The 21,127-nt window shown below is 40.1% G+C and overlaps 1 protein-coding gene across 4 annotated transcripts in view; it reads left to right on the forward strand.

Moving 5' to 3' along the window:
* Window positions 1-19,803, forward strand: part of PHLPP2 (PH domain and leucine rich repeat protein phosphatase 2) — a 79,966-nt gene extending 60,163 nt beyond the window's left edge. For all 4 annotated transcript variants that reach the window (XM_045443394.1, XM_045443395.1, XM_045443396.1 and 1 more), the window contains 7 exons: window positions 2,198-2,398; window positions 6,539-6,701; window positions 6,923-7,053; window positions 7,691-7,801; window positions 8,631-8,825; window positions 11,755-11,986; window positions 14,995-19,803. In XM_045443394.1, the coding sequence (XP_045299350.1) occupies window positions 2,198-2,398; window positions 6,539-6,701; window positions 6,923-7,053; window positions 7,691-7,801; window positions 8,631-8,825; window positions 11,755-11,986; window positions 14,995-16,149 (2,188 nt within the window). In that variant the 3' untranslated portion in view covers window positions 16,150-19,803. The remainder of the gene's footprint in view (window positions 1-2,197; window positions 2,399-6,538; window positions 6,702-6,922; window positions 7,054-7,690; window positions 7,802-8,630; window positions 8,826-11,754; window positions 11,987-14,994) is intronic.
* The last annotated feature ends 1,324 nt before the right edge of the window (window positions 19,804-21,127 follow it).

The raw sequence follows: 21,127 nt of genomic DNA on the forward strand, positions 1-21,127 counted from the left end.
CATCTCTCTTTTTTTTTTTTTTTCATTTTTTAAAGGTTTATTATTTATTTATTTTTAATTTATCATCAAGTTAGCTAACATACAGTGTAGTCTTCGCTTCAGGAGTAGGTTCCCATGATATATCACTTACATACAACACCCAGTGCTCATCCCAACAAGTCCCATCCTCAGTGCCCATCACCCATTTTCCCCAACCCCCTGTCCGCATCAACCCTCAGTTTATTCTCTGTATTTAAGAGTCTCCCTCTCTGTAACTTATTTTTCCTTCCCTTCCCCTATGGTCCATCTTCTATTAAGTTTCTTGAGTTTCACAAATGAGTGAAATCATATGGTAACTATCTTTCTCTGACTGACTTACTTCACTTAGCATAATACTCTCCAGTTCCATCCCTGTTGTTGCAAATGACAAGATATCATTCCTTTTCATTGCCGAATAGTATTCCATTGTACATATATACCACATCTTCTTTATCCATTCATCAGTTCATGGACATTTGGTCTCTTTACATAATTTGGCTATTGTTGATAGCACTGCTATAAACATTGGGGCACATGTGCCCCAATGAATCAGCACTCCTGTATCCTTTGGAAAAATTCTTAGCAGTGCTATTACTGGGTCACAGGGTAGATCTATTTTTAATTTTTTGAGGAACATCCACACTGTTTTACAAAGTGACTGCACCAGTTTGCATTCCCACCAACAGTGCAAGGGGGTTCCTCTTTCTCTGCATCCTTGCCAACATCTGTTGTTGCTTCATTTGTTAATTTTAGCCATTCTGACCAGTGTGAGGTAGTATCTCAATGTAGTTTGGATTTATATCTTATACATCTCTTAATGTATAATATACTTGGTTGGATTTTCCTAGAAGTAAAATCTTTGGAAATTCTAGAAAATATTTGAGTGCAGTTTTCTTTATGGAATGTTTATATGGGGTCTTAATGCAGTAAAATTTAACTTGTTAACTAACAGGTATTTGTTAGTAATGCACAACATTGCATTTAGTCTTTTTTTCTTTTTTAATATTTATTTTTTTGGGGGAGAGGCAGAGGGAGGGAGACCGAGGATCTGAAGCAGGCTCCATGCTGCCATGCTCACAGCAGCGAGCCTAATGTGGGTCTTGAACCCACAAACCACAAGTTCATGACCTGAGGTGAAGTCGGGCGCTCAACTGACTGAGTCACCCAGGTACCCCTCCACTGCATTTAGTTCTAATGACAGTTTGAATAAAATTAGTTTACAACCTTAGGATTTGTAGTAAGGAAGTTACTGAGTAGCTGTAGCAAACCTTTGATGACATTTATTTAATACTGACTGCACAGAGCACTTTTGGGACCTACAAAGACACACATACAAACAGTACCCTCAACACCTAAAGAGCTGATTAGGGATATGGATCACATAATATGAAGAAGACTTAAGAACACACAACAAGGTTAATAATATTAGATTTGAGCATGTTCTATAAATATGAAATGCCATGCTAGGCAAATTTTAAACATCATACCTTGTTTTACCTATGAGATTGGCAGAGATTAAAGTGAATTATACTCAGTGTTAACAAAGGATTGAGCAAACAGACATTCTTAAATCCTTCTTGTGGGAGGTATAATTTGGTATAGCCTTTCTCTGGTTCAGTTTGACAGTATGTGTATACAAATCTTAAAGATACATGTATCTTTTGACCCTACAAATTCTGCTTCTGATAATATAGTCTAAAGAAACAATTAGAAAAGGACACAGAGTTGCTCATTATGATGTCTGTAATAGCAAACAGTTATGAACAGCCTACATGCCCATTATAGGGGACTAAAAAGGGGATTGGCTAAATAAATATGACCTGTTAAAATCAAAAACTTTTCTGAAGGATTTCTTCATAGTTGAGATATTCATGAACATGACATTCAACAACACCTTTTTCATAACAACAGAGAGTAAAAGATGAAGCTAGGTTAGAATCAGGCCACCCAGAAGCCCAGGAAGCACAACCAAGCCTGAATTCTTTTCTCTCTGCTTGGCTTGCAGGAGTTGAATAAAAGGAACTTTGGCTGGGTAGGTAAAAATCAATTAGAGAAAACCCTGGAGAAAATTACTTGTGTTACAGGTTGGGGAGCATGAAACGACAGCATCCCATACCGAGATGGTGTGACAGTAACAAATAACCATAAAGTAAATGATGATTTGTGTGTGTTCCATCAGTCTCAGATACTTGAATGCATCTGCAAACAGTTTGGAATCTTTGCCATCCACTGGCGCTGGAGAGGAGAGTCTGAGTGCTCTGCAGCTGCTTTATCTGACAAACAACCTCCTGACAGACCAGTGTGTGCCCGTTCTGGTGGGGCATCCACACCTGCGAATCTTGCATCTTGCAAACAACCAGCTACAGACCTTTCCTGCAAGGTAAACAGATGCAGACTTCAGTCATTTCAGACACACAGCGTGAAATCTGCATTTGCCAGTCTACCTTACAGCTATCTTACTGGGTACTCGTGCTTTATGTTGCGCAACTTACTAGTGCTATGATTCTACTAGTTGAATGGAAAAATCTGTACCCACTTGTTAAGTATCCGTAACCAGAAGTCGTGGCTGAAATCCATTTAATTTTTTGTTGTAATTACTTAATAATAGTCTGAGAATTTTCAGCCTAGACAAGTACAAGCTTATGAAATACATTCTGAAAACAAGTTTTTTCTTTTTTTGTCAAAACTGTTTTATAATATACTGTTGAGTCCATAATTTGTTTGTTTTATATATATCTTGAATGCCTTCTGTATCTCAAGTACAGCATAAGTACTGGGGAAACAGTGGTGATTAGGTTACAGTCTCTGTCTTCAAGTAACTTACAGTCAAATTAGGGAAATAGACAATAGGTAATTGCAACGCAGTTTAATAAATGCAGGATTTGGGGGTGCCTGGCTGGCTCAGTCAGTAGAGCATGTTACTCTTGATCTTGGGGTTGTGGGTTCAAGCCCCACATAAGGGTGTAGTGATTACTTAAAAATAAAATCTGGGGGCGCCTGGGTGGCTCAGTCAGTTGAATCCGACTTCAGCTCATGTTATGATCTCATGGTTTGTTTCTTCCATCCCCCCTTGGGCTCTGTACTGACAGCTCAGAGCCTGGAGCTTGCTTTGGATTCTGTGTCTCTTCCTCTCTCTGCCCCTTCCCCACTCACACTCTGCCTCTGTCTCTCTCTCAAAAATAAATAAACATTTTAAAAAATTTAAAAAATAAAATCTGAATGAGTGAGTGAATGAATGAATGAATGCAGGATGTTAAAAATATGCATAGGTAGCTAACTGCACCATACAGTACCTGGGGGTGGGGTTGGCCTTCCTGGAGGAAGAGGTGATATAGCCAGGCTATATCTATAAGAAAATATAAGCGAGATATTTAATGCTGTCAAAGTTTTAAACAGTGTTCGTGGAGAAATAAATATCTTCCAAAATACATTTGATAAAAAAAAAAATTGGGGAAGATTTGATGCCAGAAAAATCAATCTATACCATGAAAGTACTCATTAAAAATCATGTTTTCAAAAATGAAGACTATATGAAAATGACATTTGATATAATTTGAATGAAATTATATATATCATATAAAATTATATCATTTGTACTATAATTTGAAATTATATGTTTGATATAATTGGAAAACAAAGCTATTTTGATTCTGATGATATTTTACACATTTTCTTAGAAATGGGATAAACTTAGAAAAATTCATGGAGATATTATAATTTTTTTTTTTTTTTTTTTTTTGAGAGAGCAAGGAGAGCATGAGCAGGGGAGAAGCAGAGAGAGAGTCTCAAGTAGGTCCCATACCCAGCAAGGAACCTGCCCCGGGGCTCTATCTCATGACCATAAAGTCATGACCTGAGATGAAATCAAGAGTACTACACTGTATCTGAGCCATCCAGTCACCCTTAGAGATTATAATTTTTGTGAATGTTTATGAAATGAGGTATTTGGAGCTTATAGAAGACAAGCAAGGACAAGATTACTTCCTTCAAAGAATTTGAACAATGGCTTTTAAAGTGAATGCAGAATCTTAATCCTGTCAGATTAATTCCGTTGGCCTCAGATATATTCCTGTAGAGTGAAAACAGACCATTGACAAGTCATATTGGCTTATGAAGCTATTGGCAGATACCAGATATGATACTCTGAAGCTAATGAATTCCTCCTAATCTGATGACATTCTTATTGTTGGAAGTCAAAAGCAGGCTGATACAAAATTTAAAACTCATTAAAGATTATGAAAATAGGTTAGAAGTAAAGATAAGAATTAAGAAGAGATCACACAAAATTAAAGTACTTTCCAGATAATAAAACTAAATGGAATTTAGGAGCGGTATATTAAAATGTATGTTCTATACTGAATAATAAGTCCACTGTCAAATCATCTCCTGAACAGTGTTTAATTACACAGGCATAGTCCAAATCTTCTGTTTCATGGTTTTTTTTCTTTAATTTTATTTTGAGAGAGAGCATGTGCGTGTGAGGGGGGTAGGAGCAGAGAGAGAGAGAGAGAGAGAGCATAGCTCCACTCAGAACTTGATCTCACCAAGTGTGAGATCCTGACCTGAGCCTGAATCAAGGATTGGACGCTTAATCCACTGAGCCACCCAGGTGCCCCCGAATCTTGTTTATTTTGGACTACTTTGAGAATCTAGTGTAGTTCTGGGTGCTCAGTAAGAAACTGGCTGAGATAGGGATCCTGCATTTCTTCTTACAAGTTAGATCCAAGCAGGGAGTAGTATAAGAGAAAAAACAGGAGATTTGGACAGGAGAACACTTTAAAAATGTATGTTAAGTATTGTTTAAAAATGTATTGTTAAGTAAAAATGTATTGTTAAGTAAAATTTAAAAAGAAAATTTAAAAAGAGTGGGGTTATTAATATATATAATATAACATCATTTTTTAATTTGAAAAATGTAGTTTATTGCATTAAAAAGGACAAGAATATGTTCCACCAAACTATTATAAGAGATTATCTCTGGTAGTAGGATTAAAAGAATTTTTCTCTATTCATCTTTATTTTTCAGGTTTTTTTTTTTTTTTCAATGAGTATACATTACTTTTGTAATCAGAAAGGAAACAATTTTAGTTTACTGAGTTTGGTTACTAAAAAGTATTTATGAATTTTCTATCAGTAGACATTATTTATGATATATGGAGGGGCTCCTGGGTGGCTCAGTTGGTTAAGCCTCCAGCTCTTGATTTCAGTTCAGGTCATGATCTCACAGTTCATGAGCTCAAGCCCCGCGTCAGGCTCTGCGCTGACTGTGTGGAACCTGCTTGAGATTCTCTTTCCCTCTCTCTCTCTTCCCCTCCCCTGCTCATGCGCTCTCTTTCTCTCTTTCTCTCTCTCTCTCTCTCTCTCTCAAAATAAATAAACTTTAAAAAAAGAAATTGTTTATGATATGTAGGAAGGGAAGGATATAAATTTTATGTAAAATAAATACACATATAAAAATTTTGGTAGGACATAAATTTTAAAATTTTTTTTTTTCAAAGTTTATTTATTTTTGGAACAGAGAGAGACAGAGCATGAACGGGGGAGGGGCAGAGAGAGAGGGAGACACAGAATCGGAAACAGGCTCCAGGCTCTGAGCCATCAGCCCAGAGCCCGACACGGGGCTCGAACTCACGGAGGGCGAGATCGTGACCTGGCTGAAGTCGGACGCTTAACCGACTGCGCCACCCAGGCGCCCCAGGACATAAATTTTATATAAAACACATATGCATATGAAAATTCTAAATATGAATCTCATTTAGCAAAATGAGAAAAGTAATTTCAGATTGGTGGTATTGTTGATTTATTTTCCAAACTTTCTCCACATTATGGCAGTTTATTATTTTTATAATTTTTAAATCAATAAATTATAAATAAATCAGAGCAGTTTGTAATAATCTAGATAAAGATGTTAGGCTGTCTGAAGACATTTTGCTTGTTGTGTAGAAAGCTTTGCTTAGTCCCGTAGAACAATGTGATTTGCTTATATCACAGTTTGTGGCACATGGCTATACATATAGTAAGCACTCCTTAAATGTCTACTGAAGATGGATTATGTTATTAATAGGTAACTGTAGAAATTTAACACTGAATGGAATCTTAGTCATGATTTAGTACTTTATAGCTGAGGATATTGATATCCACTGACATTAAATATCACAGTATTTTGCAACTAGTCAGTGGCCAAGCAAGTACCATAATAATCTTCCAACAGTGGGCTAGTGCTGATTCAGCCACTTCCCATAAGTCAGATAATGTTCATACCCACAAGATCTAGCAGCTATAAGAGAATCAAGGGAAGCTTCAGTCCTTGAAACACAGTGAGAAGCAGATGAGGCTGAGATTCAGCAGGAACAGTCACCTTGAGGAGCCGTTCCCTTTGTTGGTGTCTGGCTGTTTCACTCTGACCAGTCCTCTGGCAGCAGACCAGGTCGCCGCTGCACTCTGTGTGTGGCTGCTATAAAACTGGCTTGGCATCTTCTCATTTTGAGTGCATTATGCTATGTTGTTATTTGTTTTTCAGCAAACTGAATAAATTGGAGCAGTTGGAAGAACTGAACCTAAGTGGCAACAAGCTTAAAACCATTCCCACGACCATAGCCAACTGCAGAAGGCTTCACACCCTTGTCGCACACTCCAACAACATCAGCATTTTCCCAGAAATTCTGCAGTTGCCTCAGATCCAGGTACTTTTATGTGATGGAATGGTGTCCTGCTGGAGAAATGGCAGGGTGTTCTCTTCTCATAAAGGGGAAGCAAGCGGCAGTTTGGGATCACAATAGATTTTATTGATTCCTGGGAAGAAATGAAGTTTCCTTTGGGGATACACTAGGCGGCTGAGAGTTAGGGAGTTAAGAATTCGGTCTCTGTGATGTATTTTCTTTTGATTTCTCCATTTTCCTCTCAGTTTGTAGACCTAAGTTGCAATGACTTGACAGAGATCTTGATTCCGGAGGCTCTGCCTGCTACTTTACAAGACCTTGACCTGACCGGAAATACAAATCTGGTTCTGGAACACAAGACGCTGGACACATTTAGGTAGGAAAAATTTTGAAGTTGAATCCACATGTCTCTTAGTTCTACCAGCCATGTGTGGATCTCCTAAAGCTCTGTAGAGATCTTGATTAATTAAAGGAATAGAATGAATTAGGCCATAAAGCCCCTCAGTCTCTCGTTTAATTCAGTTATGGATGGATAGTGTATCCAGTAGACAGCCCATTTATATCAGAACTCAGTGTCATGGCTACTGCTCAGCCACACCCACACACTGAATATTTTCACATAGACATCTTAGGTGACACCGATTACATTATATTACGTCATCGAAGAAATGATGCAGGCTCATTCATTGCACCAAGACTTTGTTGTATCAGAATATTTAAGTAGACTAAAACTTTGGCTAAAACTTTGAAATCTGTTGTGCTTCGTTTTTCATTGAAATGAACAGTATCAGCTGTAGCAATATTTGGCCCCTGTTTCTTCCTCCTACCTACCCCTTTCCTTTCTCCTCTTTCTTGGCCAGTAGATCAGTACACTACTTTCATGCAGTCTCTCTGTAAGTGAATCTTGGTCTGTCAACAGATGATTTTATAAAAACACATGTTCTTGCTCGGATAGTTTTTGTAAAACACAGAAGGATATGTGGTTTAACCTTCCCTTCCTGCACTTCCCACAGCCATATCACAACCCTGAAAATTGATCAGAAACCTTTGCCAACCACCGATTCTACAGTTACATCAACCTTCTGGAGCCATGGACTGGCTGAGATGGCAGGGCAGAGAAATAAGTGAGTATCTTGGCCATGGAGAGAAATGAAAAAGGCAGCCCCTGACATCTGATCTGATGCTGAAAGCTAGGCCATGTTGTTCTCCTCTGGGACATAAACAGATCATAGAATGCCAGCCTCAGAGAAGGTCCCCCTGAGACTGTGATGCAGTGTGACAAACACAAGATGAATGTACAGTCCACAAAATACCAAACAGCCCCTCTCAAGGCTAAAATGGTGACTGCTACTTTCTTTACCAATTACAGCTTTATCCTCCTGCTAATCTTCTTTCCCTATAGTTAAGATTTACTGAGATAGCCAACCACAGAATGGCCCATGTTCTGATAGCACCCAGTCTTGGATGATCCCCTATTCATTAGACGGTCCCTAAAATGACCCAACAAAAGCCCAAATCCTGTAGTAGATTCTCTCCAACACACTCTTAACCTATTCACCCCAGAGTTCCATGGTACACATTCTCAATTGCTGCAAAGCATAATAAACCCAACTTGTCCAACCATCATTGTGCTTCTGGGGATCTTTGACTGAAGGATGTTGGCCATACTAGTCATTAATCATTGCTAAGGGAAAACATTTCATCTTTCCAGCCTTTGGCAGCATTGCAAAGCTAGTATGTACTGCTCCTGAGTGGGGCTGAATTCCCCTACTTCTTATGACATCACCTCTTTCAGATGCTACTTAATTATCTAATACTTATTTCATGTGTAGATTAGAATTTAGTACTGTTCTTTCCACCCTCAACTAATACTTTTCAAAGAAGGTTCCCTGGAGAATAACGCTTTTACCATAACTTTCTTTGATCTTTGTTTCTTTCATATTTGTGTTACAGGCTGTGTGTATCTGCCCTAGCTGTGGATAACTTTGCAGAGGGGGTGGGAGCCGTGTATGGCATGTTTGACGGGGACCGTAATGAGGAGCTCCCTCGCCTACTCCAGTGCACCATGGCAGATGTGCTTTTGGAAGAAGTACAGCAGTCAACAAATGACACTGTTTTCATGGCTAACACCTTCTTGGTATCTCACAGGTAAGCAGGTGGGTTGAATATTCTCTAACTCAGTTCTGCTTTTGGAAAACTAAATCTCACTAAGCCAGAAGGTCAGGGTCTAAATTACAGGTATAGGATCAAGGTGAGATCTTGCTCCTCCTGCTGTGACTGTTCTTTATATATCAGCACCGTGGAATGTGGGGACTTTGGTCCTTTAACCAGCCTGGGGAGCCATCTGTTTTCTCTGTTGAACCCAGAGGTCACTGAGGATCTGGGAAGCCCAGAAATTGGGAGCAGAAGGTTGTGTGTGTACAATGTAGTTTGTACATTTAGGGGAAGGAAGATGGCATAAGCTTTTGTAAGATTCTTTGCAAAGAGTCAGCGACCTACAAAGGGTTAAAGTACTGCTCAGATTTGTGTATTTAGAATACTTATTATTGAGGATTGGCCAGTTAATCTTTTTTTTTTTAATTTTATTTATTTTTTTAAGTTTACATCCAAATTAGTTAGCATATAGTGCAACAGTGATTTCAGGAGTAGATTCCTTAGTGCCCCTTACCCATTTAGCCCACCCCCCCTCGCACAATCCCTCCAGCAACCTTCAGTTTGTTCTCCATATTTATGAGTCTCTTCTGTTTTGTCCCCCTCCCTGTTTGTATATTATTTTTGCTTTCCTTCCCTTACGTTCATCTGTTTTGTCTCTTAAAGTCCTCATGAGTGAAGTCATACGATTTTTGTCTTTCTCTAATTTCACTTAGCATAATACCCTCCAGTTCCATCCACTTAGTTGCAAATGGCAAGATTTCATTCTTTTTGATTGCCTAGTAATACTCCATTGTGTGTGTGTGTATATATACATACATACATACATACACACACACACACACCACATCTTCTTTATCCATTCATCCATTGATGGACATTTGGGCTCTTTCCATACTTTGGCTGTTGTTGATAGTGCTGCTATAAACATGGGGGTGCATGTGTCCCTTTGAAACAGCACACCTGTATCCCTTGGATAAATGCCTAGTAGTGCAATTGCTGGGTCATAGGGTAGTTCTATTTTTAGTTTGCTGAGGAACCTCCATACTGTTTTCCACAGTGGCTGCACCAGCTTGCATTGCCACCAACAATGCAAAAGAGATCCTCTTTTTCTGCATCCTCGCCAACATCTGTGGTTGCCTGAGTTGTTAATTTTAGCCATTCTGACAGGTGTAAGGTGGTATCTCATTATGGTTTTGATGTGTATTTCCCTGATGATGAGTCATGTTGAGCATTTTTTCATGTGTTGGTTGGCCATCTGGATGTCTTCTTTGGAGAAGTGTCTATTCATGTCTTTTGCCCATTTCTACACTGGATTATTTGTTTTTTGGGTGTTGAGTTTGATAAGTTCTTTATAGATTTTTGGGTACTTAACCCTTTATCTGATATGTCACTTGCAAATATCTTCTCCCATTCCATCAGTTGCCTTTAGTTTTGCTTATTGTTCCCTTTGCTGTGCGGAAGCTTTTTATCTTGATGAGGCCCCAGTAGTTCATTTTTGCTTTTGTTTCCCTTTACTCTGGGACATGTTGAGTAAGAAGTTGCTGCGGCCAAGATCAGAGAGGTTTTTCCCTGCTTTCCTCTCGAGGATTTTGATGGCTTCCTGTCTTACATTGAGGTCTTTCATCCATTTTGAGTTTATTTTTGTGTATGGTGTAAGAAAGTTGACCATTTAATCTTCTAAGCCACTTAAGGGCAAAAACTCTACATAACCAAACTAGTGAAGATCTGTTAGTAGCTAATATCACATCTTGCGTATCAGGTGGGCTCTGTGAAGGACACACACAGCTGAGCGGTGGTGACCTTGTCTCGCTGAGGTTGAGATGGAATAGCCTGGAGCCCAAACCAGTTTTGTCTCTCATTATAACATAAAGCAAAGATGCCAGGAAAGGAGTCTATTTTTCAGTAATAGAATTGAGCTAGGAGCTTGGCGAAATAAAGAGTTTAGGAAAGAGAACTTGGTTTATGAAGCACCTCCCAGAGCCAGCCAGAAGACCAAGTCTTCCTCATACCATATCTTTAATTTTCCAAACAAACGAAAGAGGTAGGTATTTCATCAGGCAAGTTTCTCAGAGAAATATCTTGCTGACGATCTGCAATGAGCACATGTCAGAGTTGGAATTTGCAACCAGATCTTTCTCTTAGCACCTGCCCTGTGGTTAGCATTGTGTGCCATGTGCTAGGGAATGGATGCCATGTGTATGGGAGATCTAGAAGGAACAGTGTGGCCCTCCTTTCAAGGAACTTAAAGACCGAGTGAGGGGTTGTTCCAGGAGCAGCACCTTCAGCACGACCTGAAACTTGTTAGACTTGCAGATTATTGGGCCAGCCCTTTACCCACCCAATCAGCACCTCTGGGGGTGGGGCCCAGCAGCCTGTTCTAAAGAGCCCTCCAGGTGATTCTGATGTGCTGAAGTTGCAAGTGACTTGAATAAGGTCACTGCAGTCTAGGATCAGACCCAAGCAGAAGCAGTAGAGAAAGATGTATGTTCACTGTCTCCCCTACCCCCAACCTTTTTGTAAAATTTCTTTCCTCAGTCCACTGAGCATGGAAGGCAGAACTCTTCACCATCATCTGTAGCAAGAGACTGCCTTTAGGTGGATACAGGTGAGGCTGGTTCACAGTCATGTGGCAGAAAAACAAGGAAATCACGGACATGAAGGACTGCCGCTTCTAAAACTAGCTACCATGTCTTTTCTTTCTTTTCTTTTTTCTTTTTTTTTTTTAAAGTTTACTTATTTTTGAGAGAGAGAGAGAGAGAGAGAGAAAGAGAGGGAGGGGCAGAGAGAGGAAGAGAGAGAATCCCAAGCAGTCTCTGTGCTGTCAGCTCGATGCAGGGCTCAAATTCATGAACTGTGAGATCATGACCTGAGCGTAACCAACTGAGCCACCCAGGTGCCCCTGTTTTCTTTTCCTTCTTAACAGAAAATTGGGAATGGCTGGACAGAAGCTGGGCTCCTCCGCTCTCCTTTGTTATATCCGCCCTGACACCGCTGACCCAACAAGTAGTTTCAGTCTGACTGTGGCCAACGTCGGCACGTGCCAAGCAGTCCTGTGCCGTGGTGGAAAGCCAGTGCCACTCTCAAAAGTCTTCAGCCTGGAACAAGACCCGGAGGAGGCTCAAAGGGTGAAGGACCAGAAAGCCATCATAACAGAGGTGAATTTCACTCATTGCCAGTTACTTCTCCCCAGATCTAGTGAATGCTGTTCTACATACAGGCAGTGAAGTTCCATTTTCTTCCCATCAAGCCGTGTAAATTGTATCCAATCCAGATAATAGTATTAGAAGAAAACCTAAAGAGCAGTTAATGACTAGCAAAAAGAAAAGGCAAATTAGAAATGAAAAGTCTTAGTTTGCAGTCCTTCAGATTGATAGCTGGCATGTAAAATAAATGTAAATGTCTCCCTTGGTTAATTTTTAATTCCTCTGGTTTGTTACTCCAAACAGAAAAAGAGAAAGTTCTACAGTTTGACATCCCTGTTGTGAAATGCAAAGTTTCAAAATATTTTTCCTGTGTATACTGTGTATGGCTTAGTATGCTCTGGTGGGTTTTTTTAATTTGTTTTTTTGTTTGTTTTTTTGTAATGAAGCATCAATATCTGTGCTATTTTATAGCTTCTCTCCTTTTTTAGTAGAGTAACATTTTTGCTTTCAAAGAGACTTTAGCAGTAAACAGAACACTGTTTACTACAAAGGAGAATTCTCAGATGCTTTGCCCATTTTTGATTGTCTGTTTCTTTATTGTTGGGTTTTAAGAGTTCTTTGTATATTTTGGATACAAGTCCTTATCAAATATCTGTTTTGCAAATATTTTCTTAGAGTCTCTCTTTTTTTTTAACAGTACCTTTTGCAAAACAGAAGCTTTTAGTTTTAAAGAAGGCCCACTTACAGTTTTTTTCTTTCATGGATCATGCTTTTTGGTGTTTACAAACTCATTACCAAACCCAAGGTCACCTAGATTTTCTTCTGTGTTATCTTCCAGAAGTCTCATGTTTTAATTTAGGTCTGTGACCTGTTTTTAATTAATTTCTGTGAAAGATGTAAACTCTGGGTCTAGATTCCTTTTCCCTTTTTTGCATGTGGGTGTCCAGTTGTTTCTGCGGCAGTCATTGAACAGACTGTCCTTTCTCCATTAAGAAACTGCTTTTGCTCCTTTGGCAAAGATCAGGGGACCTTATTTGTGTGGGCCCATTTCTGGGCTGTCTGTCAGAATTCTGTGGATGGGTTACGCAGATTTGACTCCACCCAAGGAACACAAAACTAAAAAAAAGTACCATTATAATGTGGGTTGATACAAAGAAGATTCTGGAAAGCTGAGGCGTTGCTCTTAGAAAGGTCTTTCAGTCAAAACAAACAAAAGATAACTTTATGGTTAATTTGTTTTTTCAGAATTTCGGTAATTTTTCTTGGGGTGTCCTAGGCAAGCAGGAATTATTCTTATAAATGTTAGTTTAACCACAGACATTTATTATTTGTTAAGCACTTTACTCCTATTATTTTATTTAATTTTCAGAATAATCCCTATGAAAGAAGTGTTTTTATTTCCATTTTACAGATGAGGAAATTAAAATATAGAGTTTATGACAAATTCTGGTAAATGAGAGAGCCAGGATTGTTACCCAGAGAGTCACTGCAGCTGTGAAACAGATATATTGATGGCTCCAGAGGCTTTGTTTGATATTTATCTTTTTTTTTTTTTTAATGTTTATTTTAGAGAGAGAGAGACGGAGACCGAGTAAGAGCAGTGCAGGGGCAGAGAGGCAGGGAGACACAGAATCTGAAGCAGGCTCCGACTGAGCCACCCAGGCACCCCTGATTTTTCTCTTGAAAAGAAATCACCTGCATCTAGGATTATTCCTTTTCCTCTACGTTTAGAATTCTATCAGTTGTGACTTGATCCGCTATTCTTTCTTCATACGATCCTTACAGTAGGTAAATTATGCTATGGAATTCAGGTTTTACTTTTCTAAGCTAAATAGCTTTAGAGATTATTTAATGCTTTAGCTACGAAGATTCTCTTAGCCATTTAATATCTTCCTTAATCTTTTCAGTCCCAACTGTGCCTTTTGAGAAATCATTAAAAAAATTTTTTTGTAATGTTTATTTTTTATTTTTGAGAGAGAGAGCATGAGCAGGGGAGGGGCAGAGAGAGAGTGAGACCCAGAATCTGAAGCAGACTCCAGGCTCTGAGCTCTCAGCACAGAGGCGGACATGGGGCTCAAACTCGCGAACCGTGAGCTCATGACCTGAGCGGAAGTTGGACACTTAACTGACTGAAACACCCAGGTGCCCCAATGAGAAATCATTTTTAATGACCCACCTGAGTTTTGGCCTCTGTGAGAATACTAGTGATGGAGAATTAATGACTGTTCTACTTACTGTTTTTCTTTTCTTTTTTTTTTTTTTTTAAATGTTTGTTTATTTTTGAGAGAGAGAGAGAACGAGCAGGGGAGGAGCAGAGAGAGAGGGAGACACAGAATCTAAAGCAGGCCCTAGTCTCTGAGCTCTCAGCACAGAGTCCCACATAGGGCTCAAACTCACAAACTGTGAGATCATGACCTGAGCTGAAGTCAGCAACTTAACCGAGTCACCCGGGTGCCCCTCTACTTCTTATTTTTCTGACAGATAATCCTCTATTTAAGGACATGCCGAGGCCTGTGCTTCATTGAGAGCAAATCTCTCTCTTTTTTTTTTTTTCTAAGTTTATTTATTTTGAGAGAGTGTGGAAGGGGTAGAGAGAGAAGAAGAGAGAGAATCCCAAGGAGGCTCCCACACTGTCAGCACAGAGCCTGACTCAGGGATTGATTTCACAAACAGTGAGATCATGACCTCAAGAGTCAGATGCTTAACTGACTGAACCACCCGGGTGCCCTGAGAGCAAATACCTTTTGAGATGGAGGTGCCTTCTAGCTACTTAATTTTAATTGGTTTTAACTTTAGTCTTGTGAACTGTTTGGTATAACGACCACAGGATACTTTATCCTTTTAGAATTCTGTACATTTATTTTTGTAAGTCCATTTAAATTATAGAAATCCTCGGAAAAACCGTACAATATGTCCGTTCTCTTTTACTGTATAGCCCTAGGCATTATGATCTAGAAAGATAAAAAAATTATACGTCATTATTGCTTGTTTCTCAGAATTTGCATTCTGCTTGTCTCCAGGACAACAAAGTGAATGGGGTAACCTGCTGTACCCGGATGCTGGGCTGTACATACCTCTACCCTTGGATCCTCCCCAAGCCCCACATATCTGCCACTGCACTTACCATTCAAGATGAGTTGCTGATTCTGGGAAACAAAGCATTGTGGGAACACTTGTCATATACAGAAGCTGTCAACGCAGTACGCCATGTGCAGGACCCATTAGCAGCTGCCAAGAAGCTGTGCACATTAGCCCAGAGCTATGGTTGTCAGGACAATGTGGGGGCAATGGTGGTTTATTTGAACATTGGTGAGGAAGGGTGCACGTGTGAAATGAATGGGCTCACCCTCCCAGGTCCTGTGGGGTTTGCTTCAACCACCATTATCAAAGACCCCCCCAAACCAACCACTCCTTCCTCCAGTAGTGGTATTGCCTCTGAGTTTGGCAGCGAGATGTCCACTTCAGAGGTGAGCAGTGAGGTGGGGTCCACTGCTTCTGATGAACACAACACTGTTGGCCTGGATGCTGGCTTGCTTCCAAGGCCAGAAAGGCGCTGCAGCCTTCATCCAACACCCACCTCTGGGGTTTTTCAGCGCCAGCCTTCTTGTGCGACTTTCTCAAGTAACCAGTCTGACAATGGCCTGGACAGTGATGACGACCAGCCTGTGGAAGGAGTCATAACAAATGGCAGCAAGGTAGAAGTAGAAGTAGATATCCACTGCTGTAGGGGAAGGGATCTTGAGAACTCCCCCACTCTTACAGAGAATTCTCCTACCCCATGTCCCGAAGAACATGCTAGAGGTTCATTTTTTGGGATCCGAAGACAGAACAGTGTGAACAGTGGCATACTTCTGCCAGTGAGCAAGGACAAGATGGAGTTGCAGAAGTCCCCCTCTACTTCCTGCCTCTATGGAAAGAAACTCTCCAACGGCTCTATTGTGCCCCTAGAAGATAGCCTGAACCTCATTGAGGTGGCCACAGAAGCACCCAAGAAGAAGACTGGCTATTTTGCTGCCCCGACGCAGCTGGAGCCAGAGGATCAGTTTGTTGTTCCTCGTGACCTGGAAGAAGAAGTGAAGGAGCAGATGAAACAGCACCAGGAAGGCAGGCCGGAGCTTGAGCCCAGCGAAGAGGATCGGACCGAGCTCCCGGAGGAGTTTGACACAGCACTGTAATCCTCCCCCAGGAGCTGTGGTATCAGGCAAGGCTGTGTAGTGTCGGGGCAGAGATCCTTCCAGAGGCATTTTGCCTCTGCGTTTCTAAACCATAGCTTAGGGGGTTAGAACTTGGAGCCAAAAATGGTGGGAGCTATCAGGGTCTTGCTCCGGATAAGCTAGTAAACACCATCAGTGTTAAGTTTCACATTTAACCTGCGTTGGAATTCCCAGAGTCACTGGGAAGAGAGCAGATGTTCTTCTGTATCAATCCTACCACCTGCCATTAACCCTTTCTCTCCTAGGATCATTTGAGAATTTGCCTGCCTGGGCAGGAAAGGGGCTATTTCTGTGGAGGAAATAACTGAAGATTGATTCTCTTCACTAATTGCTGCTGATGGATCTCTGTGACAGAGAAATCACCTTATATCTCAACCTAACTGATGGGATGTGATGTGACTAGTCACATGGCTTTTCATTCTTCTCTACGAGAATACAGCCTTTCGAAATGATGTTTATTGGAAATGTAGAACCAATCAAACAGATAATTTATGTATGTAATGTAATGAGAGCACTTTTCATTGACTGTGAACTTTTTATTTTTGAATCTGCACTCGAGCCAGTCTTCTTAGAGGCAGCCCGGCACCTCTGTCTGTAGACACAGTGATCATCGGGCGTTGGCACATTCTGTGAGGGGGACTAGGAAGGGCCTTGGGAAATCATTGAACTGTTGGATGTCCAACTGGGGAGAGTAGCATCCTTGGGGACGAAGATGGGGAAGGAGAAAGGACTAAAACGACTTCCCCCCCAAATCAGAAAAAAGAGAATAACTCCTTGACAAATGTGGCTCCTGCAAGGAATCGCCCAGCAGATCTCCAGAGAAGTATTTGGGGATTGGCCTCTTCCCACAACACATGATGGAGTTGGCCACCAGCCTTCTCATATGTTGAGCCAAGGCTGATGCTGTTGGCGTCCAAGTAACCTTGCATGTAGCAGGGGACTCTGCACAGACTGAGGCTGAATGCGAACAGATGGATGGATGGAGCTCATGGGTTAGACATGCCCCTTCTCTTAATCTAGAGTAGAGGGACAGTTTTCTAAAGTGTCGGAAATGAGTTGAGTTCACCTCTTTAATGTTTAACAGAGTACTCTTCTGAACACTGCTTATCCACCTCACATGGTTTCAGAGTACTGGGCTCAATTACTAATATAAGAAAGACTTAATTGAGAAAATCCTAAGCTTACAGAAAACCTGGTTTACTGTATTTTTTGCACATTCCACATAACCCTAGCAAAATGTAGTTCCTTTCATATTTCTGTTCTGTTGCCTTTTCCACTAGAAGATTTACTTAGGAAAACTAATTCCTACTTACTCTTACAAAATTTTGACATTGCTTGATTTTACCCAATGGGGAATGTGCTTTGAATTTTTTAGAATACTTTCACAATTAAAAAGAAATAGTGTGGGACCATTAATTTGCTTTATGAGAAACAAAATGTTAAAGATAGATTTGAGATATATATAAATGTGTCTATATCTTTTGGGGTGTTTTGGAAGTTTTTGTTAAAGCAATAGTAGAAAACCAGATCTTTCCACAAATGGTTATGTATCCTCATCTTCTCCAAGGCCCCAGAGCTGTGTGTGCATCAGTGGGGTACATTCTTGGGGGACTCCATACCACTCCAAGTAGCCATCTAGAGTTCAACCCCTCAAAAATCTGAGTTTGAGTCCCCACATTGCCAGGAAAATGTGTATCAAACTACTGGTCAGCTACTAAAAAGTTTTAGATCTCAGGTCTTGATTTGAAGTGGGGCATGTCATGGTTCCTATAAAGTTGAGGAGCCGCTGGAAAAAGGGGAACAAAGAGTGTGTTGCTGCCCTATTTTTATATGGGAAAATGGGGGGAAAAATGAAGGAGAAACAAAAATGAAGAAAAAGCTCAAGATAATAGTGATAGGTGGTGTAAAACATCTTCTTACCCAGACAGCACAACTTTTGAGTTACAGAATAGTGATGCTGTCTAAAAAAGAAAGTTACTTTGGGAATATACCACTTTCTTAGTATAGTTTCTTAAAAATAGTCCTTTATCTCTGTGAACCCTTTTCTTGTCTTTGTTTCCCACCCTACTTATTGGGAACACCCCATTCTGAAGTGATTTCACCAAAAGTAAATGCATTTGTTTTTTCATCAGAAGAACTGTAAAATTCCAAATGTTCTTTTATGTGGTAGGTTTATTTTCAGGAAACATTAGGTTGCATTGAAAACCTTTAATATAGGCTGTACCAAACTAACTACTCTTTCCTATAACTGCCTTTCATTCATTTCCCTCTATAATTGCTCTGTATTAAAATAGAGGGTAAAAAGGCCATCGCCTGTTACCAAAAATATACAGAACTCTTGACCTATGAGGTCATTTACAGTCGTGTGAGTTGATTAGGTTGTCAGGTGGTAAAATCCAGTAATCTGTCTCCAGGTGAATGTAATTTACTTCCCAGGACTTTACCCAGAGGATGTGTTCTCCAGGTGGGCAGAGTACGGTTGATCTCTAGCCCAGAGATTCAGGCCTCTGCATGATTCTCAGGTCTCTGTGTGTATCTCCCATTTAATAGAGAACTTTAAGAGAAGTTGTGAAAGGGTATCACTCCTGCTTCTGGAGCAGTTCAGGAGTCCCATGGAAGAAGGAAAAACACATGAGTCTTGGCAGCCACGGTATTCTTTTTATCCAAATGGATTGGAAATATATTTGAAAATCTGAATGCTAGTATGTCATAAAGAGTCTGCCATAGAGTCATTGAATTGGCACTCCTGATACAAGCGAGGGCTTTATTATAATACTACTGTAGAGTGTATGTGTGCAATAAGTTGATGAATTCATTTCCTTGGTGTATAGAAGAGCCAACACAAGCAGCTTGGTAATCACTGGGTGCTAATATAGTTGTTTGTAGCGAGTGCTATTTTCCGGGAGATGGAGCCAGTTAGGTTTGGTTTGTCTACTGAATATCAAACGATGCTTTTCTTTCCCTGTAGACCTTCAGCAAAAGCAGGTACTTGCAAGCCACAGGCTCACCTTCTCTATCTACTCAATAATTATTAATGAAGAGACCTCCATAAGGGAGCATTTGGCTGTTATCGATAAATGTACCAATTATTAAATAATTAGTCTCCAAGCCATTCAGTGATGTCTGCAGCATCACTATAGAACTGTGTTGCATCACTTTTTACTTCCCTCTGGGTGGGGTCTTTTCAGACTCCCCCAACCACGGAGGCAAGTTAATCTTTCTCTCCAGTTAGTGACTTTTGCCCCATAGTTGGGTAAGCACTTCCTAGATTGAGAAAAGCAGCTACAGTAAATCCTGCTGTTTCCTTCATTTGATGATCATTCAATCACACATAAGCTCCTTGTATTCTAAATTTCATGCACTTCTCCCAGATGCTGTAGGGTTTTCTCTCACTGTTGCCAGTTGATGTCATCCGGACAGTGAGTTCATATCTTATGGTTTTGTGCAATCATTGTTGTATTGTAGTCCTAAGACTCATGATAGTGTATTTTTGATATTTTTGAAATGTGTTAAATTTTTTAATTCAATAATATGAGCCAGAGCATGTTGCAGCAAATCTATTGTTTGTAAAAAATAACAATAACAATAATAAATAAAATAAAATGGAGTATCTTTTTCATGGCTTCGTTTTCAAATGGAATACCTATTTTATAAATATTTTATTTTGGCATGAAACTGTAATTTTCTCTAACTTGTATGTAGAATTAGTTTCTTAAACAGAATTTTTTTTGCCTTTTTTTTTTTTTTTTTTTTTTTTGCTTTAGAGGAAGATAACAGATGAAACCACATTCCATGGCACTCTATGAAGCTGTGAGTTAAGGCAAGAATATTTTTGGTCACCTCTTAAGCTGAAATAGCAATAAAGGTTTTTTACATTAAGAAACCTATTCTGACTTGATTTATATGTTTAAAGAAATCCCAAAGACAGGAAACAGTCTTTGTTCACATGCAGATTGTTAGCTGACTAGAGGTAACTCAATTGTAAGTAATTTACAGTTCTTAAATCGTACAGCTGATGATAACACAGAAGAGCCAGTTGGATAATCCAGCTGTCTGACGTGTTTGTCCTAATGTAATGGTTTCGGTGTCAGAACTTCAGACATAGTGGTGGTTTTGACTCACAAAATACTTACAATCCAGTTAAGCCTCTAAATTGTTCTCCCACCTTCCCCCGCTGCTCGTCTCCCATAATCTGGACTTCCAGGCAAGATGAGGTTCCTTTCCAAATAACAGCCAAATTGAAATCATTTTGCAGGTTTCCTCCTTATCTAGCCGAATGAATACTTTAAAACCTGGGCTCATTACCTGTTCATTGAACACCTTCAATGTGCTGGGCCCAAGGGCACCATCTGTATATGCTTTAATGCCTGAGTTTCTTGAGACACACAGCTCCGTATTCCGGGGTGGCAGAAGTCAAATCTTCCTTCTCTGCTTTGTGTGATATTAATTCGCTGGTACACCAAAGGCCACAAGAGTACCTTAGTGTCTCATAATATGTTCTGAACATATTGGGTTAGTTTTGTGTCTACTACTTAAAAAATTTGACTTGAGGCAAGTTAAATAGCCTTTCCAAGACTCCGTTTTCCTCAGTTGTTAAATGGAAATGATACCATCTCTCCCATCAGTTAGTTGTGAACTTGAATGAGATTGTGTGAACAAATGCTGCCTTAGCCCAGTACTGGGCCTGGTATATTGTGAGCACTCAACAAAAGGTCAGCTGTTAGGTAAGCCACTTAACCTCGAACCTTCATCTCACCTGTAGCAAGTGAACAGTAAGTCCTGATTTGCCTATCAGACAAGTAGTAGAAAATAAGATGAGGTTTGCTAAAGCCTTTGGACATTATGAAACTCCACACGTGGAAGGTTGTGATTTACAGTGACGGATGGACTCCGATCCCTCAGAAGGAGAGGAATCTCGGGAGCAGTATTGCAGCTGCCC

Source organism: Leopardus geoffroyi, chromosome E2 (genome assembly GCF_018350155.1).
Source record: "Leopardus geoffroyi isolate Oge1 chromosome E2, O.geoffroyi_Oge1_pat1.0, whole genome shotgun sequence".
Classification (NCBI taxonomy): Eukaryota; Metazoa; Chordata; class Mammalia; order Carnivora; family Felidae; genus Leopardus; species Leopardus geoffroyi.